Here is a 23,909-nt window from a genome sequence, read left to right as displayed (position 1 = left end):
TGTTTGCTTTCCTATTTCTGAGCCTTTGAAATACAAGGTTTTGAAGTGTTTTTCAGCAGCTTCAGAGGCTAGAAATGATGGCTACAGTTGTAGCAACCGAAAGCAGATGTAGATGTAATTAATAAGGTTTCATGGCTGGAGTGTTACGTGAAGCATCGCCATGGGAGAGCTGAGGTGGGAGCTGCATGATCAGGGGTAAGGATTGTTTCCTGGGCTGCACAGTCAGGGATGAGGATGCTCCTCCTGGGCTGCATGGGCAGGGACAAGGATTCTCCTCCTGGGCATCAGCACAGCCCCATGTTCACCCTGTCTGGGGTAGATGCCAACAGCACCCAGTGATTGAGTGACCGGGGCAGCTTTTGAAGCTCTGTTACCACCCACCTTCCCCTTTGGGATACCTGTGTCTGTTGTGGGTGGTTTTTTTCCCCCCTTTATGTGTCTGGACAACCAGGAGATGTATTTGGTCAGTAGGAAAGAGCATCCCAGTGCCAACGACGGCGGCGCAGTCTGACGCCTGCAGTCACCTCTCATTCAGCATTTTCTCTGTGATGAGCTTTCTCAGAAGCAAAGTGTTGAAAATATAACTGCCTTCAGGTCTAAAATTAGAAACCATTCTGCAGACTGATTTCCTCCCCCTCCTCTTCTTTCTGACCCAGGAAACTCAGCAGTTGTAATGTTCCCATAGTAACACGAGACATGGAGGAAAAGCAGAGGAAAGATCTCTCGTTGTAGGGGTTATGTTGTTCTGCAGCTGAGAGGCATGAGTCTGTTTTGCATCCTTGTAAATGAGTGGAATTAATTAAATGTAGGGTCTGGACATGATGGGTAAAATTAATCTGTTTATAGGTACAAATTGTGGAGGGGAGAAAAATGTCAATAGTCACACCAGCAAATGCAGAATTAAAGAGAAATATTTAATTAAACCACAGAATGTTGTTACAATACATTCTGTGCCAAAAACCAAAACAAAACCACAGGATCAGGGCTGGAAGAGAAAGGTGCTAGTGCAACACCATTATTATCCAGAGTATAAACCCATGATATTTTATTAAGTCAAGAAAGAAGATTTTCAACATTTCGAGCAATGGCAAACCACAGAGCATGATGTGAGAGTCAACTGAGTGATTCTGCCACTGTTTTACTCCAGACACTGGACTTCACTCCCAGGTGCTGGTCTCTCTAGTCCTTGCCTCTAGCTGGAGGTTGCAGGGGATCAAGACATAATCCTGAGCAGGGAAGGAAGGAAGGAGGACTGAGCATGGTGCCTGTGTGGCTCCATCAGCCCACACAGGGCTTCACTATCACCAGCCCCAACCACTGCCTGTGTCCGTGGGGCTGAAGAGGGGCACGGCCTATTTAAGGCAATGGGACTTGGCCCTGCAAGTGACCGGGGCTGGAAGATCAGGCTCTGATTTATTCTGGAGCTGGGAGGTCAGCATTGCTCCCAGGCTTCCTTTAAATCAAGCACTGCAGGGAGCAATTTAAGTGTCTTGTTTCTTACCTTGTGAATTGTGATGTTGACATCGGTGTAAGTGAAACTGGCAATGTGGGGCAGGAAAACACCTTGTCTCAGGACCGCTGAGAAAGAGAAAGAGGGAAAGTTGCCAGCTGGGTGCTGTCTGGGTCCTTGTGGAGCATCCTGCATGGCAGCACCCACAGAGCTCCCATCTGCTCACCGTTTATCTGGGCTGGCACCTCTTCACGGATTGTGGGCACGAACAACTCCTCCAGCAGGGCAGCCTGTGGGGGAAAGTCAAAGTCAGCTCATGGTGTGGGGCTAAAGAAGGAGGAGAGGGGCAGAGACCCGTGAGAGGGTCCTGATGGTCACTGCACCTCTTCCCATCCCACAAGGACACAACTGTCCCTCCCACCAGGTGCAGCAAGCACCCAAAGTCACTATTTCCATATTCCTCTGGCACCCACTGCCCAGGATGGCTGGGGCAGCTGAGGGGGAGCAGGCTCTGAGAGGGTGGTACCAGGAGTGGCCACAGCTGGAGGTACCTACCAGTATAGGACCCACATCAGAGGTGGCCAGGCTGAGCTCGATATCCCTGGAAAACAAAGAGCAGCAGAGGAGCTGCTGGTGCTGAGCTGTAACTAAGCAGTTTCCCCAAACTCCCTGTCTGGGCTCAGGGCCTTTGTGACAGTGTGGAAGCTGCAGTTCCCACTATTCTCCCTAGCCATATTCCTGGAATTTCATGTCTCCCTGGGGAAGAAGCTACATCTGCAATGCCCAAACTCTAAGAGCCAAAACCCTCCCCAGACCACTGCCTCTCCTTTCCCCGCTGTGACAGGGACGTGTCCCCTCGTGGCTCCTGCAGTGCAGACGGGGTCATTACTCTATGGCTGCCACAGAGATGATCATCCTCGTGTCGGCAACGCTGAGGTGGAGCCTGGCAGTCACATCCTGTGAGGGGAACAGAGAGTAGGATCAGTGAGGAAACAGTCCCACTTGGGCTTTGTGGGGTGTGATGAACCCATCCATGGGCTGCCTCCTGCAATGTGCTCCCTGCATCCTGCACGATGCCACACGGGCAGACGCTGCTGGGAACTGGGAGCACTGTGATGGAAAAGGGTGAATCAGCCCCTGCAGCGGCTGCAGTGGGGTCAGGGCTCACAGGAAAGGGCACTGCCCGTGGGCAGCAGGGACACACTCACAGCACACACTTCCCAGGCTCAGCACGCTTCCACACTCACCACGTTCACACTCAGGAAGCTCTGGAAAAGGGATGATCTTGTTCCAATCTGGGCAGTAAGGAAAAGCTCCACGATGGCTTTGTTTTCCTCCAGCACCACATGAGGTGAACTCCGGGACGCAGCTTGAAGCACCACTGGTAGGTCCTCTTGGAAGAGGGAGCCCATCTGCTGAGGGAGTGGGGTTGTTTCTGGGCATGGCAACCATCCAAGGCAACCATGGCAGCTGGGGGACACTGCCCTAGTTGGGGTTGTGCCTCTTGGGGCCACAGTGACAGCAACACACCTGAGTGATCCTCTCAGCCAAGGTGGCAGTGGTCAGCGAGCTCTGAAACACAAAGCACAGCTCATGATCAGGCCCGTGGTTTCCTGGGGCTGCTGCTCCAGGGCTCATGTCCAGCATGGCCATGCAGCCTCTCTGATGAGCACCATCCCACCCCTGGGGACCTGCAGGAGCCCTGCTCACACCAGCCCATGCCAGGAGCAGTGTGCAGGTTACTTCTCATGGCAAACTCTCCATGCTCCATTAGACCAGAATATTTTTAGGAGCTTGGAGGTGAGGGACTGTGACTCCTGCAGGTGCTTGGACACACTCTCACTTCTGTGTAGGGCTTGTGGTTTCTCCAAGACATTCTCAGGGCAAGGCCATCCCTCCAAGTGTGTATCTCCCACTCCTTCCTCCCTCCCTTGCTCCACTCACCAGGAGACTCACGTTGAGGGCTCCAGACTGTTCCAAGGCAGAGAATAAGCTGGTGTAGAAGTGCTCAGAGAAGGCCAGGATGAGGTGGGAAGGGCTGGAGCTTGCTGGCTCAGGCATGCTGAAAGGCACAGGGCTGACTGGCAGGGGGATCACTGTCCCTGCCACTTGGAAAGTTGTCTGCAGAGACACAGGCAGAAAGAAAATGAATTTCAAGTGTCTCAGGGCTGCAGCACTCAGTGGAATCAGCTCTTCCAAGAGCTAGAGCTGGGCTGTAAGAGCTGGAAAGTGAGGACTTACTTGCAAAGAGATGATGATTCCCTGCTCAGAGTACATGGGGGCAGCCAGGGGCAGGTACTGGACTTGGCAGTTTGGTGTGATGGGGAATGGAGCTGCAAATAGAGCAGAGGAATGCTCAGGAAGAGGAGGGAAAGAGTGACAGGCTCTGGGAAGTGTCTGGGTTTCCAGAGTACAAAAGACAGGGAAAGAGCTGGGAAGAGAGAGCAGGTCCCCAGGGAGATGATAGCAGCAGAGCCTCTGCTGCTGCAGGGCAGGAATCTGTCCCACCTCATAATCTGCTCCAAAATGCTCCTTGAAACCCTCAGTCCATAATGGGACTGAAAGCCAACTGCCCACCTGCCAGAGACATCAGCCGTTCATTTGGAAAAAGCAGCAATTTGGAGACTTCCAGGCAAATCTATGGAATAAAGAACAAAAAGAGAGGTGACAGATGAACATGGGGAGTCCGTTGGCCTTGGGTTTCCCTGGAAAGCCTCTGAGGTGGGTGTTGCCATCTGCTGGTAGCAGGAGCCAGGGAATGATGGCAGTGTCCAGTGAGCACGGAGCTGTGGGGGAGAGCTGGAAAAGCACCAGGCACACATAAAGTGCTCTAATTCTTACAAACCTGTATAATGCTGTCTTATGCCTTTACAAACTTTATCTTACTTTTTCGACGTTGATCTGCTTGTCCACATCCGATCCTGAGGGCTTGCTGGGTAAAAACAACAGAACAGAAGTTAGGAGAAAAGCACATCAGCCAAAGGTGGGGGAGTGTCTTATCTGATCCAAAAGGCATCCAGAGACAGAATTACCATTGCTTTCTATCATCTATTAAGCTCTGATTATAATTCAGAATCCCAAGCCATTGGAGAATTGCCACTGGACTTGCATTAAAAGCATTCCAGCTGCACAACTTTAAAAGTACCACACCCTTGTGACAGACTGAAACTCTCTTCAAATGGAGAAACCACTCCAAAAAATTCCTCCCATGAAGATAAACTTTCAGTGTTGGCCTTTATTAGCTTTGAGGACAGTGAGCAAGTCTCAATCCAATCTCATTGCTGCCTAGAAACACTTGTACCTCAGTTTCTTCTTTCATCCATTACCCAAATCCCACAAGGAGGAAAACTGTGGGGCTGACCTGTCCATCTCCTCGGTGCTCTGCACCTCCTCCAGGGTGGGTTTGCAGTCAGAGGTGACCAGCTCCAGGTTCTCTTCGGGGTTCATCTCCACATGGAGGTCTGCCACGATGGACAGCCTCATCTCCTTGGTGGCTGAGCTGTGCCGGGGAGGAGGAGGAGGCTGGAGCTGGGGAATGCTCCTGGCCACCCTCCCCCAGGCCACCCTTGCTCCTGCAGGTGCCTTGTCACTTCAGCCAGGAGCTTGGGCTGGCTCCAGCCCGGCAGCCCCAGCACTCACGGGCCAGATGTGATGCCAAGGTCCACCTCGATGTTCAGCCGCATCCCAGCGTCGGGGATCAGGGTCAGGGAAAACTTGTCAACTTTGACAGAGATAATTTGGCTCCTGCTGGAGTAGACAGGAAGGTTTTGGGAGACCAGCATAGACCCTGAGAACGCCCAAATGTTCATGAGATCTGCAGAGATAAATCCACACCCTGAGAACAGTATGGGTTCTACTGCCTCTGGACACCAACAGAGGAGCCAGGACCTCATTTCTAAACCTCCTGGTCTGCAGGAGTATTTTTGTTCTCACTGGCAAAGTGCCTTTTGTGACAATATTCAAACACCAGGGGTATGGCAGCACAGCCTGGGCAATTGAGGGCAACTCACCTACTTGGGGAGGTGGGAGATGGATCTGGGGCTGGCGAGGCCATGAGGTCTTTCCTGAGGACTGACTCTGCATGCGGCTTTGAAACTTCAGCAACTGCAAAACAGGGCAGAGGTTTTATGAGAGCCTCTGGAGCTCGTGTCCTGCCGGACAGACTGAAACCCATTTCTGTCCCTTCCCAGCCCCCAGCTGGTAGCAATGGGCGGGGGTGAGGCAGGCAAGATGAGGAGTGGCAAGGAATTCTGGTGCCAGAGTTTGGTGTTTTCACCACCACAGTAGAAGATGTGACCGCCTCCTCTCCCTGCTGCTGGCATGGGAGCTGTGGGTCTGCACTCACGGTATCTCAGTCCAGAGGGGGTGAGGATGCCGCCACAGTCGGGTGACCTGGTGGTGTGAGCTGGGACCAGGAGGATCAGGAGGATGCTCAGGGTGCGGAGCAGCGCCATGCCGGCACCTGGAGGGGGAGGAGGAGAGAAAGAGGAAGAAGAGGAAGGGGAGGAAGAGGGCGCCCACAGCAGCCTGGTCAGAACAACGTGGCCCTTGCCTGGCCACTGAGGCACGGAGCCACAGATCTGCTCCTTGACTGGGGTTGTGGTGTGGAGCTTGTCGGCTTGGTGCAATAACAACCCACAGCTCCCATGTGGTGTCTTAAAAGCACTGACAGAAGGCTCAGCCTTGAAGAGCCTCTGCAATCTTGTGAGCTAGAACAGTGCCTGCGGGGATATCTCACTTACTGAGGAGCACAGAGTGGCCACAACTGGTATAAAACCAGCAAACAAACAGAAGCTAAAATTAATAGAGGAAGGAATGGAAGTTATGGAGGAGTTATAAAGTCAAATGAAAAGGTGAAAGTGTTATCTGTCTCTGAAAAACATTTGGGAATTGCTTATAATGTCTGTAATGCTCTTACAATATTACCAAAACAAGTAATTCAGAAAGTTTAACCTGCAGAAAACACGCATATTTATCTCAGTCTTTGCAGAAAGCATCACTTCTGGTGAGTGCTGACCCTTATGGAGACACACAGAAGTAGGAGCAATGCCTGTATTAAGTTATTCAGTTTGCAAAAGCATCGTTACCTCTCCTGGCTGGTCTTCCCATTCGTCTGACTCAGTCTGCGTCTTGCTGTGGCCACACTGAGAAATTCTGTGGGTTTTATATATCCTCTCAACCAAAGCTGATGGGGCAGGAATTGGCAAAGAGGGCTGGGAACCAGGGCACTGGGAGGACACTTCGTTTTCTGTGCCGTTTTTATTGTTTCCCCATAGAATTGATTGCTTTGGCCGTTGACCTGGCGAGGTGAGGGATTGAACAGCAGGTGCTGGGGCAGCTTGTCTTCACTGTGGTGTTCCTGAGGAGCACAAAGAAAGGCCTCTGGGTCGAGGGTGCCAAGAAATCAAACATTGTCAGAAAACAAATGTGGATTTCTTTGCTCTGCAGCCACCCTTTCTTCTGAACACCACAGGGACAGCACCTCTGTGTCCACCTCTGCTATGGACACGCTGACAGAGCTTGGGTTGCTCAGCGTGGAGAAGAGAAGGCTCCAGGGAGATCTTTGAGCCCCTTCTAGTGCCTAAAGGGGCTTCAAGAGCGCTGCAGAGGGACTTGTGACTAGGTCATGGGATGAGAGGACAAGTGGTAATGGCTTTAAACTGACAGAGTACAGGGTTATGTTAGAGATTAGGAAGGATTTTTTTGCTGTTAGGGTAGTGAGGCCATGGTACAGCTTGCCCAGAGAAGCTGTGGCTGCCTCATCTCTGGAAGTGCTCAAGGCTGGATGGGACTTGGGAAAGTCTAGAGGAAGGTGTCCCTGCCCATGGCAGAGTTTGGAACTGGATGAACTTTAAGGTGATTCATAGCCCAGACTATTCCAGGATTCTGTGAGAGGCTGCTGTGGTTTGTGTCGCTCTCCTGGCTGGGCAGCTCAGACCAGAAGGGATGAGATTAGGACAGGACCTGAAGGAGATCCTGGCAACTTATTAAGGACGTTCCCTGGTTCCATCCAGGCTGGGTAAGTCTTTTGAAGGTAACAGACGTGTTTCTATTGGGTTCAGTGAGTTTTAGACCAGACAGAAGATCTGAAATGGCCCATGTGCAATAATCCCTTCCTCTCTTAAACCCATTCCCTATCAAAAGCCACTGGCAATATTTATTACAATTGGCTGAAAATATAGTCAGTGGCATCCGCTCTCTTTGATAATATCTCTACAAACAGTGAAACCCTTCAGGGGAGGGAATAGGAGTTCCTCTCTTTCCTGTGCTTGATGTCCATCATGTTCTTCTGGCTTCCTTTTGGCCTGGAGGACAGAGCATGGACCACCTGCAAACACCAGGTACACACCCCCTGCCTGGCCTTTCCAGTTCCCCTTTGTGTTCTGACTCCCCCCATCCCTGCCCAGTGTTTGACCTCAGCGTGCCCAGTCTCCCAGAGAGGGTTGAGTTGCCCATTTTGGTGTGACTGCCTTGGCAGTGGGGTGAGGTGTTCAGGGCTTGTTGAAACACCTGCAGCCTGGCCAGCAGCCTTTGTCCTTTGTGCATGGGTGATGTGAGGCACCGGCCGCTGGCTCCAGGTGCATCTCGACATGTTCAAAGCCCTTGGCTCTTCCCAGCACTGTGTTATTTTCCTGCTCAGCATGACAGGGAAATGCCAAGGGCAGCAGCATTGCAGCCATGCTGTGCATTTCCATCGAAGACATCCTGGAAGCAGCGTCAAGAGAAAACACAAAGATCGAGCAGCCTGCCAAGGGAGAGCAGGATTTACACTTCCACGCTGATGTAGGCAGCCCATGGAGAGCCAAGAAATGTGCTCAGAAAAGTAAATCCATTGAGAAGGTTGTAACCCTCAAATGAGTCCCCTGTGGCCTTGGGAGGTGTTTCGTGGGATGTGGCTTTGGTGGGGACATGGCCACAGCTTAGGAAATCTCTGAGAAATGAGCCTTTGCTGTGTTTTAGAGAAGCAGTTGGGAATTTGCCCCTGTGATTCCTTTTTCCAGTGCAGGTGACATCGCCAGCTCTCCCTGAGACTGGGGATTTTCTGGGGAGCGTTATTATCTCTTCCAGCAGCGCAAAGGTTGGGGATAAGCTGCCACCACGGTGCTTAGAGGTGGATTTTCTCCTCCTGAAGAGCTGTTCTGGACCTGATGATGCCTGTGGAGGCTTAATTAGATGTCAACTCACAGCATAATGACTGATCAAGTTAGTAGCACAAAAGTGTCTTTCTGGCATGATGTGCTCCTTGTCGGGAGTTATCCATAAATCTTACACTCCTGTTAGATAAGATGTAAATCTCCTTGTCTGGGCTTAGCAGCGGGCCACTGAGCACAGCTCTGGGAGGGAGGTAATGACGGATTAAACCTCATGACAAGTTTTATACAGAAATGAAGAGAGGAAATAAATTACTTTGTGCTGCATTACCTCACCAGGCTGAGCTCCCAGAGCTGGGTCCTGCTGGGTGGGATACCCAGGAGGGGATGGGGGAGGACACAGTGGTGGCCACAAGTGTAAGGGGTAGCCAAAGGGGCAGCAGAAGCCTGGAGGAGAGTTCTGTGCAGTCTGTTTGCAGTCTGGTGGGATGTGTGGATATCGCATGGTGGAATTAGGACAGGGTTGGCGCTGAGGAGTCCATTCTCTGGGCAGGTGAAGGTTCCTCTCATCCTCACTCTAACACTGCCTGAAATCAGTAAGAATATTATGGAGACATGTGTGTCTCCAAGAGCAGAATTTACCACTGCCCATCTTAGGTTGCTTCTTGGTCCCACTTCTGTACCACATAATTAAGCAGATGAGATTTTTCTTTCAGACTTGGCTCCCAGTCTCTGTTGATTGGGAGCTCTCATTTGGCACCCAAGACTGAGAGCTTACCCAGACTTTCAGATTTATCAGTGAAATTATTTGTACTGGCAGATGCTGGAAACCCTCAGATAGCAGCTCACAAACAGTATCACCCTGCCCTTTAATTCTTTGAGTTCTCCTCTTTCTCAGTCAGGTTTTATAGACTGACTGTTCCTTCCCTCTCTGCAGAGGATCAGCAGGGGTCCTGGGTGTGCTGGGATGGGATATGTTAATAGAGATGTTTTATATGATACACGGGTAGCGCTGTAACCCCTCGCCCTCCAGCACAGGTCCTCCCTGGGGCTTTGTGCTGAACTCCTCGTACTCTCCTCGCAAATTCTCCAGCAGTCTCAGCTGCTGTAAATGGGAGTGATGTTCTGCAGAAAATGGCAGAGGAAGCTGTGAAAGAAAAGCCCAACACCAAGTCCATGAAAAGTCTTGGGGTGAATGATGAGCCGCAGCCTCACACTGCGAGCCCAGAACCGGGAACAAGCAAATAAAAGTGGGAGGTTGGGAAGTGTCAGCCTGAGACAGCCACGAATCACTCCCTGCTAACAAGTGGGATATTAAAGCTGGTGATTTTCTGCATGGTTGTGTCTACAAACACACACAGAAACCGTAACTTAAAGGCAACAAAGCACATCAGCTCCTGCCTCAGCACTATCCAGGGCAGGTGTCGTAGCTCTGCAGTGTGAGGAGCTGCCCAGCTTTTGTCCATGATGTCCCAGTGAGACCCCTGAATTTCTGAGGGATCAGAGCCAGCTCTCCATCCCCCAGATCCATGCTGCATGGGGGCATGGAGATGTTTCGAATGCCAAAACAATTTTTTCCTGATTTTTTTCAAAATTCGACCGTGTGATTATTCATTGGGAAGAAAGATGTTTCTAAATTTAAAAATAGATTTAAATGGAAAGTTTGAACTAGAAAGGGAAGAAAATGGTCATGAGAATATCAGCAAGAGGTGACTTTGCTGTAAGCATCAAATCCTGGGCATCAGGCTCTGACTTTCCCCTTCACCCAGCTCTTTTCCTCTGTCTTTCCTTCAGGCGGAAGGTGAAAACTTTCTGTTTCCTGGCGCTCTTTCTGGTGTTCTTTCCTGGCTCAGGGCTATTCATAGCTTAATCCAAATGAGAATCACTGGGAAAAGGTTAATGGGAGCCAGTGCCCAAGAGAAGCATAGCTGGGGGATCTGGGGGGCTCACTCATCCCTGGGCTTTATCCTGTGCTGACCAAACTCGGCTCTGAGCAGCTTTACAGATGGAAACATGGAAATCACTCTGGCTACAAACTTGATGGTCGGGGGGTGGCTGGGGCAGGACACCACGGGCACCCCGAGGTTCAGCCCCAGGAACTCCCTCATCACCTTTGTCAGTGTTAGAACCAACCCCCAGTGGGTAAGTCTCAAAGGACATATCACTGGTTTGCCAGGATTGACAATTCCTCAGGGGCAGGTAACAGCACTGTTAGATGTTTCAGTCTTCAGGTCTGGATTTCTACAGCACACAAATACTTTTTGCAGGTTTTTTTGTTTTTCCACTAAACAAAGTTTTTATGGACAAATTCAGACTAGCTCTAGTTGTGCCATTCCATGCAATGTGCAAATTTGCCTGCTTTGTACTCCCAGACTGTCAGAGCTTCTTTTAGAGATGAAAACCTTCAGCTTCGTTTAAAACCAGAAGATGGCATTCTTGAGAAAAGGTTTGCAAGGAGAGAAAACACATTTTATTAGACACGAGGCAAATTTTGCCCTAATCCGTACCAGATCAATTTCTTTAGCCAATGACTTTCCCACCTTTTGATCTTCAATAAATAATTATTGCTGGCTGCATGAGGGCTCTGAGGGTGACATGTTCTCCCTGCCCAGCGTGCAACCCAAGGTCCTTCACGGCACCCTTCAGAAAGTGCTGCCAGCTCTGCTAAGTCCCATCCTCCTCCCATCCTTGTTTCCCAGAGATCATCTCCTCCCTCTCCTCCTTTTCCTCCTCCACCTCCTCCGCCTCCTCCTTCTTCTCCCTGCACTGTAACAGATTTCACAGTTTTGCTACACAAAGGAGCTTTCAGACCGGCGAAAAGCAGCGTTTCCAGCCATTCCTGGGTTTCTGCAGCAAAGGCACTGGTGCTGCTGGAAGCCTCCTTGTCCCAGTCTGGCAGGCAGGGATGTGACAGAGCTGCCCTTGGGGCTGAGCACCTGATTCCCAAAGCCTTGTCAAAGGGCAGACTTGCAGCCCCCTAAAACATCATAATGTCAGTCCATTTTAGTCAGATACCTGTGGGGATCTGGCCCTGCTCTTCACCCAGTTTAAAGCAGGTTTAATCCACACTAACCCAGTCCAGCCAGGGACAGAGAAAATTGAGGCAGGCCCTGGTTTGTGTAACCAACAGTGGAGGCTCCTGGTGTTTGTGGGTGGGATCTGCACTGGTCTGGGAGCCTCAAAGCTCTGCTCCCAACAGAATTGCATCCCGAAAATGAGAATGTTATTTCAAGGAATAATATTTCAAAGAATAACAAATGATAAATCAGCCTCCTAAACTGTTTTCCCACAGGCACAAATACTCGGAAGTGATCCCTTCTCCCAAGGTACAGTGTGCATTCCTGGGAGTGTTTTGGCCACCAGTAACTCTCTCAGGTGTGGCACCTGTGGGGTGGCACACTCCTCCTGTCCCCGGGACTGCCAGGGGTTCTGCCAGGACAGTCACTTGCCATTCCATTGCAGTGGACATGGAGGAGGGAAGTGTTGGGCAGTGCCTCCAGTCGGGCTCTGTCTGCCCAGTCCTGCAGAGGCAGGAATCTGCTTGCATGGACAGAACCACTCCAAAGGATGCAGACAGCTTCTCTGAAGCCTGTTGGAAAGTTGTTCTTGTCCTCAGAATCAAACTATCACAGTTTTTTGCCTTTCTGGAATCTCCAAAAATCAACACATCTCCCTTAACCACGCCTAAACCCAGCTGAAATGGCAGAAAAATTCCCCACCTTGCAGCATCCATTTATCTACTTAACTCATGTGGGAAATATGCCAAAAGCAGAGACTGAACTAAAATATACAAACCAGGAATCCTCGCCCTGTTGATTTTCCCTCTGAGTATTCCCCAAATGATTTGGTAGGCAGGGAAATGTTGGAGATGCTGGCAGTGCCCACCCCAGCCGAGGTGTCTCTGGCAGTGTCTCCTACTCACAGGGATCCTGTCTGACCTGCTGGGCAGCACCTACAGTATGAGTGGGGGCAGGGTAGGGACACTGCCATGGTGGCTTTGTCACACCCTGGGCCACCCCTGGACTTTGTGCTGTTAGTCCGTCACACACAGACACAGAATCTGCTGTTAAATCCCACCCAGGTGCTTTTTGCTGTTAAATCCGTGGAACATGCTGGTGCTGGACATGCCTGTGGCTGAGACTTGAGGGATGAGGAGTCTGTGGCTGCAGTCCTCAGTCCCCACTGTGACCAGGACTCATGGGAATGGATGGGAGAGGGAGCAGCACGGTGCTGGGCTTCCTGGTGTGTCTCTTCCTTTCTTTGGCTTTCCAAGAGCTTGACTCCACAAATTGAAATAAAAAGAGCTCATGACACCATAGTGAGACTGTCAGATCCAACTGGGCATGGCTGGGCAGGCCCTGTGTGTCCTGAAAGAGCTGTTCCCTAAATAAATCACATTTGCTTTGTCAGGATGCACCATCCACACCTCCCAAAAGACAGGGGTGCAAGGAAGTGACCCCCTGCTCCCAGAGTACACATGCTGTGAGGAGTGGGGAGTGTGCCCAGGGATTAGGACCCCAGAAGGAGTTAGGTTCAGGTTGGTGTTGGTATTTATCAGCTGCTTCACTGATATTGATTCTGAGTGTGTAACTCACTGACTCCTGGATAATTTCTTGTCATTAGTAAGTCGATAAACAGCTTTGATCCTGACTTCATCGAGCTGACATGATTTGAACATCTTTTCCTGGTGACAGGAAGCTGGCGCCGAATCGAGGATATCTTTGGAAAGACTGTCGTGTTTTTAGGAAATTACTCCCAGGAAAGCCTGCTGGGGAGGCAGGCTCCCAAACCCCCGTCTGTTCTCCACAGGGATTTGTTCTGCAGCATGTGTAATGAATCATTCTCCCTGGGAGTTCTCAACAGTGAGGAAGCAGCTGTAAAACCAGCTCCAGGTGAAAACTGGGGTTTGTGATGCCTCTCTTCATGTCACTGCAAGCATGGGCTAGATGTCCCTTATTGTTCTTGCATTAGCTAGCAAACAAATTAAATGGTTTGAATCTCAATCCTGTGAGCAGAGCAAAAATAAAATGAATCAAATATCTGTCCACAGCTTTCTTAGAGAATTCAAGGCTGGGAATCTCAGGGAGCACCTAGTGAATTTTTCATGGAGCAGCTCTGCTGCCAAGCCACACTAGCATGTCACTGGTACTGGTGACCTGGGGTGGAAGTGCAGCCTTGTCCAGTGCTGTTCCCTGGAGCCCTACACGGACCCAGGTGCCCTGATCCCTCAGCAGCAGGCATGTACCAGTCTCTCAGAGGGATGGTAGGGCAAACCTTGGTTTCCTCAGGCAGACAGGCCATGTCTGAATGATGCCATCAGTGGGAGAGTAAAGCAGATCCACCTCATTTTCCAGCCATAAGCTAGGATGTTTCCCCCAGCCTGCTCTGACTGGAGCCTGCTAATATCAAGGTCTCAGACTCTTCCTGGGAATATGTGCCCCTTACTGTTTGCCCAACAGCTTCGTTTCAGATGATCCAAGCACAGAGAACTGAGGCAAACACGTCTGTTCACACCAGGTCTTTTCTTCTCCCTTTGACCAAATCCGTTCTGGTTTGCTCTACATTTCTGTCCTCACTCAGCAATTTGGCTTTGTGTCCTTGGGGCTTTGAAAGTCACTTTAGCGAGACCTGGACATCGCCATGTCATTGTCTTTATGGGAATCTGCCTCGGTTTTTCCAAAATATCCAGTGGTCAGAGACCTCTGCTTTCAGCAGCCACTGGGGAGAGGCCAAGTTACTGCCATGCCTGAAAGGTCACTGCACAGGAGCTATTCCCAGAGCTGCCACCCTGTCCCTTCCCTGTGCACTGACCAGTGTCAGGGCTGTCTTCATGGTCATTCAGGTTTTGGACAGTGGCTCCTGGAGTATGAAACGATTCAGGATGGATGATAACTTAATACCATCTTGTTAACACCCTCATCCATCTTATCAAAGGTCATGATCTCACCATGACAGCCAGGCTTTGTGCTCCAGAGGTCCTGGCTGATCAGGTTGCAGGGAGAGTGACAACTCCTTCAGTGCTTTGACATCTTTGCCACCCCTTCCTTGGCCTGTAACTAAGATATTTTTTCAAAGCTGCAAATAATGTGTGTCCAAAGCTGGCTAATCTGCTGGAAATATTTATTTCCAAGTTTACAGAAAGTATTAACACTGAGCAAGCAATTTTTTCTGGATTATTTTTCTGCAGAGCTGTGGAGCAGCCATTGCCATCCATTCCTGTTGTCAATGACATCGGGGAGTGAAGAGTTCACCCCAGCCCCCTCAGCTGGTGCATTCTCCTTTCAGCACAGACAGCTTTTGCTGTGCTTCTCGGGATGTGCTCCATGCATGGGGACCACATTTGGTCTGGGACCCATGGAGGAAGGTTTTTTTTCCCTGCCCCAAAAATCTGCTGCAGTGTCTCTGTGTGTCCTGGCAGCAATCAGGGCAGGGGGCTGGAGAGAGCTGCAGGGAGGAGGCAGAAGACCCTGGGCAGCTGCAGCACATCTGCTGCATGGGATGGTATGACAGGAAAATATCATCCCACAGGGGAATCAACAATCCTTCCAGAACTTCAAAAAGACCCCAAACCAACAAGCTCTGGCCTGGGAGCTTCCAGGTCAATGGCATCAGCTTCTCAACAGTGTCCTCCTGTAAAGCACATCCTACCTCCAGCCCTCTGGAGCGCTCTGAGCAGAGCTGATGGACTTGGAAGCAATTCCATGCCAGTTAGATAAGGGCAATATTTCCCAGTTAGGTGGTTTCTCTCTGAAGTTTCTGTCAGCTCAGGGTGTCTGTTAGGCCGTGACATCTGATCAGGCTGTAGGCAGGTTGGATGGGAATGCTGGGCATGTCCTGGTGGCCTGGACAGGGAATACCTGGCTCTGTGACTATCTCCACAGTCTGTCTTTACACTGGAAAAGGTGCTGCCTGGTCCTTCATTTATCATAACGTGGCACATCCCCACACAAAGGCTTGCTGCTCAGTACTGCAGCCCTGAGAACTGCAGAAGTATGAGCAGCCAGGGGTGGCCAATGTTTTGACACATATTTTTAGTCAGAACATCATTTTTATTTTAGGAAAAAAAAAACCAAACCAAGAAAGAAAAGTATTTTATCAGGCCATGACATCTCAGCCACGTCCATATCTTGACAAGCTGAAAGGATGATGTACCAAACCAGGCACCCAGAGCTGGCTGAGTCTGCACCTACAGGTCGTTGCTCAATGATTTACCTAACTCCTAATATCTCCAAGGAAATATTTGCAGTGGAAGTCACCAGAAACAAGACCTTGTTTGTTTTCCTCCCCACCAATTATTTTGGATGTCCCAAATGACATCGCCTGCCTTTTTCCTGCTGTGAAGCTCTATATATGAAGATCCTGGATCCCAGTGATCTTCACAAGGGACAGGGACATTGGCTGGAGAGAGAGCTTGGCCAGGTAAGAGCAGACTTATTCCTCAAAAAGTGTGCTCCTTGCTTCTGCCTCTGCAAACCCTCAGTGTTCCTTTGGGAGTGTTGGTCTTTTAACAAAAATTGTTATTCTTGCCTGCTGCCTGCCTGAATTATGCTCTGAGAAGTAAATGGTGCCTTTCAGTGCAGGTTTCTCCAGAAGAGACGTGCGTGCTCATTGGATTTGCAGCCCTTGCAGAAGAAAGGGTATTTCAGGGTTTTCATAAACAATTATCACTTAAATTATCTTTGGTATAACTCGATTATCTGCCATAGATTTCTAGCTAAGGTGAATTAGACCTCTCACACTTGTTTTGATCCCTTTTTGATGAGTTATTTACATTTAAATAGATTTGGAGCAATGAAGTTCATTTTGGTTCTTTAAAAAAGAAAAAGAAGCTACTTCAAGTTGTAGGTCCCACAGAAATAGTTCAATCACACTGAAATGTTAAAGTTTACTTTCTCTTTCTTACAATTCTATCAGGTTTGTCTATGCAGAGGGAAGCCTCAGAATTTGATGTTTGTGAAGTTATCATGACATTCACCCTGGAGGTTCTCTCCTTGTTAGATATGTTGGTACATTTGTACTCTGTAGATGTTGTTGCTTTTCTTCTAGGGACAATCATGTTGTCAGAAATGTCTTGTTTACCTATTTTGTGGCGTGCAGGATTTGTTTCTTGGAGAAATCCTCATCCAGAAAGGATGTGTCCCAGATCACACAGCTCCTTCATGCCATTGCTCACCAGCACTGGGGGGGGGTCACAGCAGGAAAATCCCAACAACCCTTTGCTTTCCCCTTGACTGCTCTGGCCATTGGTCTTTGGAGTAACTGGTGCTGACATTCTGGTTCCTCCTGCAGGAAAGTGCCACCAGGAGGGTTACTGTCCATCATCATCAGTGTTGATGAGGAGGCAGGAGAGGTGCCAGCAGCCTCCTCCTCGATTTTGTCTTCCTTGACAGGCATTCCTTCTTTCTCCTTCCTCCCTCCTTTCTCCTCCCTCCCTTCTCTTTCCTCCCTCCATAGGCTGGTGCTCACTCTCCCAGCACCACACTCATAACAATCACTTCCCACAGTTATCAGGATCAAAGATGTCGGTGTTGTGGACTGTTGTCCTCCTCAACAGCCTGCTGATCCCTTCACAAGGACTTGTAATCCCACCCTTGGCTGCCAGAGCAGATATGAATGGTAAGTGTCTGTAAAACACAGGATTTATCATTCTTTTGAGGCCAGTTCTTCTCTTTTTGTCTCTTGACCATGCTCAGAAAATCAGAAGCTGGTTCAGATCTTCCCAGCAGTGCTGGTAATTTGCATTTATAAAGCACTTTGAAAATGACACTTCAGATACTTTACACTGGGTGGTGCCGCCACCTCTTTTATATGAAGAGGGACAGGGGAGGGGAAGGAAGAACCAGGATAGGACACCTTGTGCGCTAAGTCCATGTAACTCACAGTGACCTCTCATCCTGTTCTTCAGGTTTTAGAGATTCACAAGCCAAAGGTGTTCCCCAGGGAGCTCAAGGTGGTCCCCCTGGTGGCAATCTGCTCGGCAGTCTCCTGGGCAAAGGCAGTGCTGTTGCCGGTCTCCTTGGCAAAAATGGAGTTGCTGGAAACCTCCTTAACAAAGATGGAGCTCTTGGTGGTCTCCTTGGTGGCCTCCTTAGAGAAGATGGTGCTGTTGGAGGTCTCCTTGGTGGCCTCCTTGGAGAAGATGGTGCTGTTGGAGGTCTCCTTGGTGCAGATGGTCTCCTTGGTGGAAATGGTCTCCTTGGTGGTGTCCTTGGTGGAGATGGTCTCCTTGGTGGAGATGGTCTCCTTGGTGGTGTCCTTGGTGCAGATGGTCTCCTTGGTGGAAATGGTCTCCTTGGTGGTGTCCTTGGTGCAGATGGTCTCCTTGGTGGAAATGGTCTCCTTGGTGGTGTCCTTGGTACAGATGGTCTCCTTGGTAGAGATGGTCTCCTTGGTGGAGATGGTATCCTCGGTGGTCTCCTTGGCCAAGGTGGTGTCGTTGATGGTCTCCTTGGCAAAGATGGCCTTGTTGACACTCTCCTTGACACTGTCCTTGAGCTTCTCATTGGCAAAAACGGTCTCCTCAGCAGAAATGGTCTCGTTGGCAGCCTTCTTGGTAAAAATGGTGAAGAACTCGTGGGGTAAGTGAGAGTGGGAGATGGTGTCCCTGAGCAGCCTGGTGTGCCTGAGGCATGCTGGGGAAAGGAGGTCCTGCTCTGGAGCCTGCACACACAGGGCCTCCTCCCTCCCCTCCTGGGGTGTGTTCAGAAATGGGGGTTCATCTTCTGGGAGTTCCTATCTGTTCCTGGCATCCCAGGATGTCTGTAAGTGCCACAAGCTGCTCCTGGCTGATGGGGGTCTCTGATGACCCAGGGGGAAGAGGACCCCAAGAGGACAGCTGCAGTGCTGGGGGCTGAGGGGACAGGGCTGTAAAAATGTGCTGTTCACTGTGTTTTCCTTGTTTCAACCACCCAGACTGAGAATTCTGAACAACACCCTCCCCAAAATCAGTTTGCGCTCCCTGCCGGGCTTTGGGCACCAGGTGGACTTCAGCACGCAGCTGTTGGTAGAGAGCAGGTATGGCACGCCCATCAGGAGCATGGCTTGGGGCAGGGGGTCACCATCTCTTGGGAAAGAAGATGGTCAGCAAGTGTCCTGAGCTGCCTGCTGTGCCTCCCCTGGGCAGTGTGCCGGGCCAGCCACTCTGCGAGCAGGTGGACGTAGACGCGACCGTGCTGGTCCAGGACACGTGGACGGCTCACCAGAACGCTCTGAACTGCAAGACTGTTGACATAAACACCTATGTGAGGTATGAATCAGGGGTGAGGTAACGTCCATGTGAGTGGGTGGCCCATGGCCAGCCCATGGCTCCCCTTGGTGCTGTTGGTCATCGATGGGAGCAAGTGTCTGCCTGGTGCCTCAAAGGTGATCAAGCTCTCGATCTCAGAGGGGAAATGTTGATCTTTTTCTAAAATTTGGGCTAAGAAAAGAACATTTCTGGGTGTGGGGAGCCTAGCACTGGGCAGGATTCAGAGGGCTTGGGAATGCTGGTATTTTGACACTGAGCATGGGCCTCATGTTTCTCTTGTGTACAGCTCTCTTAGTTTCCAGCATTAGGCTTTGTCACTTGCTATTTCCTATTTTCCTGTTACCAGACCCAGACTGCCACTTCTGGATGAGCCTTTGAAACGCCTCCTTAGAGGTATCCTGCAGGATCTGGTGAGTCTGCAGAGCCACCTTCATGCAACCCACCAGCACAGTGCTGGGTGGGCAGGCAGCAGGGGCCGGGCAGGCAGAAGGCCAGGCTGCCCCAGGGATGTGGGTATTTGCACAGCTGTGAGCTCAGCGGGGCGGTCAGCCTGTCCTCCTGCTGAAAGGCAGCGGCACCATCACCTGTGCCAGGCCCTGCTGGCAAACAGATTTCTGAGCCAGGTGCTGGTTTAGCAGCCACTAACCCAGGTGAGACCCACGCTGGCTCAGAGGGGCAGCTCACCCACGTGATGCTGAGTCCTGTGTGATGGGATGTGCCCCCCCAGCACTGCCTGCAGCAGCTCTGCCCACATGTGCAGCCCAGCAGAGTCCACTGTCACTGGCTGTGTTGGTGCCATGTCACCCACTGGTGCAGCAAGTCCCAGGGCCCTCTCACTCTCCTCTGCTTCCCCAGGGCTGCAACATCATCAATGCCAAGATCAAGGTGTTGAGCTCCCTGCTTGGCTCCAGGAACCGTAAGTGTTGACACCTCCTGTTCCCCTCGTCCCTGTGACATCCTGCCCTCAGCTTTCTACATTAGGTAAATACAAATATTTTAGCAATTTTCTAAAACCACAACTCCCAGCTCAAACCCAGCATTCGGTTTCCCTGGCCTAGCAGCAGCACCGAGCTCTTCCAGCAGAAACCCACCACAGGAATGGTTGCTTTTAGAAACAGTATTTTTTGGTGCAAAATATTGTTTTCTAGTGGCTTTTCTAGCTGGGAATGCTGTGAGCAGGAGCTGCTGCTGGTTCCAGCAACTCTTGGGACCATGGGATTTGGGAGCATCTCCTGCCATTGCAGCTGAAGAGTTTTCTTCCCTGTGTTCACAGAGGTGCTCCCCCTCGGGGCTCTGGGCGACCTGCCCTCCTTCTCTATCCTCAGTGGTGATGCCATCCAGATGGATCTGAATGTGAGTGCCACTATGTTCTCTGGTCCCAAAACCTCTGACTTTGGGGGATTCATTGGAACATGGTGGCTGTTTGTCAAAGGCTGCAAAGATTTCAGCTGCCTTCAGGCACATGTTCACGGGAAGGTTCTGATTAGTCTACTCCAGCCACATCCCTGCAATTGCCACTGCTGGGTCTCTACTTTATTTTTTGCCTGTTAATCTTTGAAGGTGGCATGAGCAAGAGTGGTTTGATGCTACTTAATTAAGCATAATTGTAGCAGTCTCATAGTTTTTAATCAGAAAAGTTTAATTTCATACAGGAGCAGCACTCACTGCTCACTGTTTATAAGTGGTTTGTCAAAAGTTTGGTAATTGACAGGGACTAGAATCATGCATAAAATATAAGCAATGTGTCTTTCCAATCAGGATTTGTGGCAGTGTTTCAGTGGGGAGGATATAGCAGATGCAGCCCTTGCCTGTGCCAGAGCAGCCTGGAGCAGCCCTGCCATCATTTAAGTGCTGACAAACCTCCTGTGAGCCTCTCCACGAGGTCCACAGGCAGGCAGGGCGCCCAGTGCAACCCTCTGAGCCCCACCAATGTCCCTCCCTGCTCTGTCCCCTCTAGCTCCTCTCCGAGAATGCCAGGCCTGGCATGATGACCCCCACACGGGGACTGCCACTCACTGCCAGCCTGCGGCTGGCCACCGGCCGCCCACCACGGCTCAGCCTCTCCCAGGACACCCTCAGCACCCTGCTGGAGCAGGTCCAGGGGCAGGGAGCCCTCAACCTCAGCATCACCAGCCTGATGGGTAGCAGATCCCCTCTGCAAGGCCAGGTCAGTGCCCTGCTTGCTCTTGTGTGACCCACCTTTGCCTGCTGGTGTTTGTGGGGTCCAGCTGAGCCCAGCGTGGGCTTTGCACAGCCCTTCCCAGGCAGCGATGTCACCAGTGCTGTTCCCACAGGTTGCCCAGAGCAGCTCGCTGACCACGTCTGTGCTATTGCCGTTCATCCCCCAGGTCAGTCCCCTTCTCCATGTGCATTGATTCCAACCCCATCACTCACCCCAGCCTTGCCCTGACCTCCTCTGCCCCCGCAGCTCACCCGGGTCCTCCCTGGCTCTCTGCCCCTGGAGCTGCGTGTCCGAGTAAGCAACGAGCCAGTAGTGACTGTGAGGGATGGAAAAGCCACTGTCACCCTCAAAGCCACTATCGACTTCATCAGTCCTGCCCTGCAGACCCCTCGGGGGATCCTGTTCTCCCTCGATATGGTGAGTGAGCTCTCAGGGCATGAGATGCCATCCCAGAGCCACGGCTGTGGCTGGAGGACTGCTGGCATCCCCTTGGCTTGCCCTACCCTGCAAATGCCCTGCAGCATTTGTACTTTTGTATTTACTGCATCATCAAAACAGTGATGGCCAGTCCTTTAAACAAGCTCATAACCAAGCATAAAGCGTAAGTGAAATGTTTCAGGAATAACACAAAATAAAGACAGGAAGGTGAACCCTGGGGAAAGAGATACATGATGCCATCTGTCACAAAAATGTGTCTTCTCGGCACAGACAAGTGTTTTTTCTCAGAATGGGTAATTTACAAATACACTTTTCAGTCTTGGGAGCTGTGCAGGGGAATAACCTCATTTCTTTCATTGTTCCATTTCCAGGACATCGTTCTGAGCATTAGCCCATCAGTCTCTGATGGCAAACTGCAAACCTCCCTGGCTCTTGACAGGTAGAGCCCAACTCTGTGGGTGGGGGTGCTCTGCCTGGGGACAAATGGGGCTGGTGGGGAACAGTGATGTAGACGTGATAAAGATGTCAAGGGTGCTGGAGCCTTCCTGCCTCCTCCCAGCCCCAACCTCAGACCAACTGCACGGCTGACTTGATGAGAGAGTTGTAAAACGGTTGTTCTGATTTTAAAATCCTGTATTTTTATGAAGGTGAAAAAACTTCCAGACCAAGAAAGGGCCTGGAGGAGGCTGCACCAACACACCCCAACTCTTCCTTGTTTTTATCTTTTGTAGCATCAACCTGACACGTTTCCCCCCGAGTCTTGATGCTCCCACCGTAAGTGCATGCACTGGATCGAGGTGCTGCAGTGAGTGATGCAATGGCCAGAGGCTTTTATAGGGGAGGAAAACCAAAAGCAAATTCCACTTCAGTTTTCACCCTTCTACTTCTGTTGGCAGAGGGCAATTGCATTGCAGATCCCCTGTACCCTACAGCATTGACACTTGTTGGCAGCACCATGGGGGTGCTTGGAATGGGGGAGGAATAATTAAAAAGAAATTACCTAAAGAGCATATCCACCCTCAGTCCTGGGAGTGCTCCACTGAAGGAAGCTTCCTAGTTCTTGTATTTCATGGCAAACTCAGTAGAATTCAACTGATAACTCAGACATGTCTCAATAACCACTACTCTCTTCTGCTACTGACACATCCTCTTCCCTGCAGGCCTCCTCGCTCGCAGAATGGCTCAAGGAGGTCCTCACAGCTGTATATGTACCTTCTCTTAAAGGTATTGGGGGTTAGGGTCCCCTCTCATCTCAGATTCAGCTGGATTTGGGGCTCTCCCCCTCTCCTTGCTGCCTTCATTCCATGTTTCAGCCCTGTGATGAAATTCTTACACACCTGTTTTTGCAGATGCCTTCCGTGTGTCTGTCCCACTGCCAAACGTCCTCAACACCAACCTCAGGAACGCTGAAGTCGACATCACTGATGTAAGGACCGAGTTTTCCCACTGTGCTGTGTTCTGGGGAGCGGGAATGTGCCCACCCAGGGCTGGGACACGCAGATCCCACAGCCCTGCACCACCCTGGCCAACCTCATTTCCCACAGGCTGCTCCCAGTTTCCCTCTGCTGGTGTGGACCCACAGGAAAACCTCACCTGGGATACAGAAAAAAGCTGGTGAAAATCTGAATGAGAAAATTGAGTAGTTTTTGTTCTGCTTTTTCCAGGTGGACGAGTTTTCCGGCCAGACCACTCTAGGAAGAACCTGCTCAGGAGGAGCCTTGAGGCTGCTCCCTTTCTGAGGCAGCATATGCAACTCTAGCCCTGCTCTGCTCCACTCTCTCCCTCTTCCTTTCTCTCAAGTGCTGCTCTGTGCTGTGGCTGTGTCCTGAGCAGGACAGGCAGCAGCCCCTGGCCAGCATCAGGGTGGGAAACCTGCTTGGCTGGTGGATGTTTGGGGGCTCCTGTGGCCACTTTTAACATCCAGAGCCAGGAAGCAAAGCTCTGAAGCACAAAGGTTGCTCTCATATTGCTCTTTCAATAAAATCTCTCACTGTCACAGTATTTTCCTCTCTGGGTATTTATTTATATGTGTTCCTGGCACCCCACAGCTGTTTGCCTGCTCCAAGCCCCTGTGCCACATGGCTCACGGTTGGGTGGGGAGGCTGTGCCTGCAGAGGACAAACTGGTACCTTAAGAGAGTGTTTCTGAAACTCAGCCTGTGGCACCTGGTGTGAAACAGCCTCTCAGAGTGGCACAGGGTTGGGTGCACGTGGGTGTCCTGCTGCAGCCTGCCTGACTGGTGGGGGGCAGAGGGGAGCTTGTGATGCAGTGCTGGCACAGCTCTTGCTGGTATCTCCCTCTCCTTTGGAGCAGCTCCTGCTGGCAGCAGGTCCCACGTGGAGCCTGCTGGGGCTGGTTGTGCAAGGCTCTGTCCAGAGCCAGGCACAGATAACGTGAGCACACACTCCACAGGGATTTATTTAGGTGTGTATTATCCCCTTGTGTTGTGTAAGACGCACCAGGTTGTCAAAAAAAAGGCACATTTGATCTCACGAAGGTATT

The 23,909-nt window shown here is 50.9% G+C and overlaps 2 protein-coding genes across 2 annotated transcripts; one reads left to right on the top strand and one right to left on the bottom strand.

Moving 5' to 3' along the window:
- Positions 1 to 980: 980 nt before the first annotated feature.
- Positions 981 to 6,559, bottom strand: BPIFB2 (BPI fold containing family B member 2). The gene is made up of 16 exons (XM_066330435.1): positions 6,538 to 6,559; positions 5,796 to 5,912; positions 5,461 to 5,554; positions 5,090 to 5,197; positions 4,812 to 4,949; positions 4,337 to 4,382; positions 4,028 to 4,088; positions 3,692 to 3,783; positions 3,395 to 3,571; positions 2,981 to 3,022; positions 2,698 to 2,862; positions 2,340 to 2,407; positions 2,006 to 2,051; positions 1,677 to 1,740; positions 1,502 to 1,578; positions 981 to 1,226 (listed from the first exon to the last, which is right to left on the bottom strand). The coding sequence occupies exons 1-16, from the start codon at positions 6,557 to 6,559 to the stop codon at positions 1,158 to 1,160; spliced, it is 1,386 nt and encodes a 461-aa protein (XP_066186532.1). The 3' UTR covers positions 981 to 1,157.
- A 10,489-nt stretch (positions 6,560 to 17,048) lies between these two features.
- LOC136368300 (BPI fold-containing family B member 3-like) lies at positions 17,049 to 23,408 on the top strand. The gene is made up of 15 exons (XM_066330434.1): positions 17,049 to 17,157; positions 17,447 to 18,119; positions 18,454 to 18,555; positions 18,665 to 18,787; positions 19,134 to 19,197; positions 19,643 to 19,703; positions 20,061 to 20,140; positions 20,745 to 20,954; positions 21,082 to 21,135; positions 21,216 to 21,386; positions 21,779 to 21,846; positions 22,139 to 22,181; positions 22,568 to 22,631; positions 22,757 to 22,833; positions 23,072 to 23,408. Exons 1-15 carry the CDS (start codon positions 17,061 to 17,063, stop codon positions 23,144 to 23,146), a joined length of 1,962 nt encoding a protein of 653 aa, XP_066186531.1. The 5' UTR covers positions 17,049 to 17,060; the 3' UTR covers positions 23,147 to 23,408.
- Positions 23,409 to 23,909: the final 501 nt, after the last annotated feature.

This window comes from Sylvia atricapilla, chromosome 16, assembly GCF_009819655.1.
Source record: "Sylvia atricapilla isolate bSylAtr1 chromosome 16, bSylAtr1.pri, whole genome shotgun sequence".
NCBI lineage: Eukaryota > Metazoa > Chordata > Aves > Passeriformes > Sylviidae > Sylvia > Sylvia atricapilla.
The sequence above is the reverse complement of the archived record's forward strand: the minus strand, read 5'-3'. Positions and strand labels throughout refer to the sequence as shown.

What these genes read in the sequence shown, in the direction of transcription:
- BPIFB2 (XM_066330435.1), bottom strand. Translation starts at nt 6,559, where the DNA reads ATGGGAAGACCAGCCAGGAGAG. An exon ending in ATCTCTGTGGCAGCCATAGA is followed by an intron (nt 2,052 to 2,339) that starts GTAATGACCCCG and finishes TTTGTTTTCCAG; the next exon opens with GGATATCGAGCTCAGCCTGG. An exon ending in CTGATGTGGGTCCTATACTG is followed by an intron (nt 1,741 to 2,005) that starts GTAGGTACCTCC and finishes TTTCCCCCACAG; the next exon opens with GCTGCCCTGCTGGAGGAGTT.
- LOC136368300 (XM_066330434.1), top strand. Translation starts at nt 17,061, where the DNA reads ATGTCGGTGTTGTGGACTGTTGTCCTCCTCAACAGCCTGCTGATCCCT. An exon ending in AATGGTGAAGAACTCGTGGG is followed by an intron (nt 18,120 to 18,453) that starts GTAAGTGAGAGT and finishes TCAACCACCCAG; the next exon opens with ACTGAGAATTCTGAACAACA. An exon ending in GATCCCCTCTGCAAGGCCAG is followed by an intron (nt 20,955 to 21,081) that starts GTCAGTGCCCTG and finishes CTGTTCCCACAG; the next exon opens with GTTGCCCAGAGCAGCTCGCT.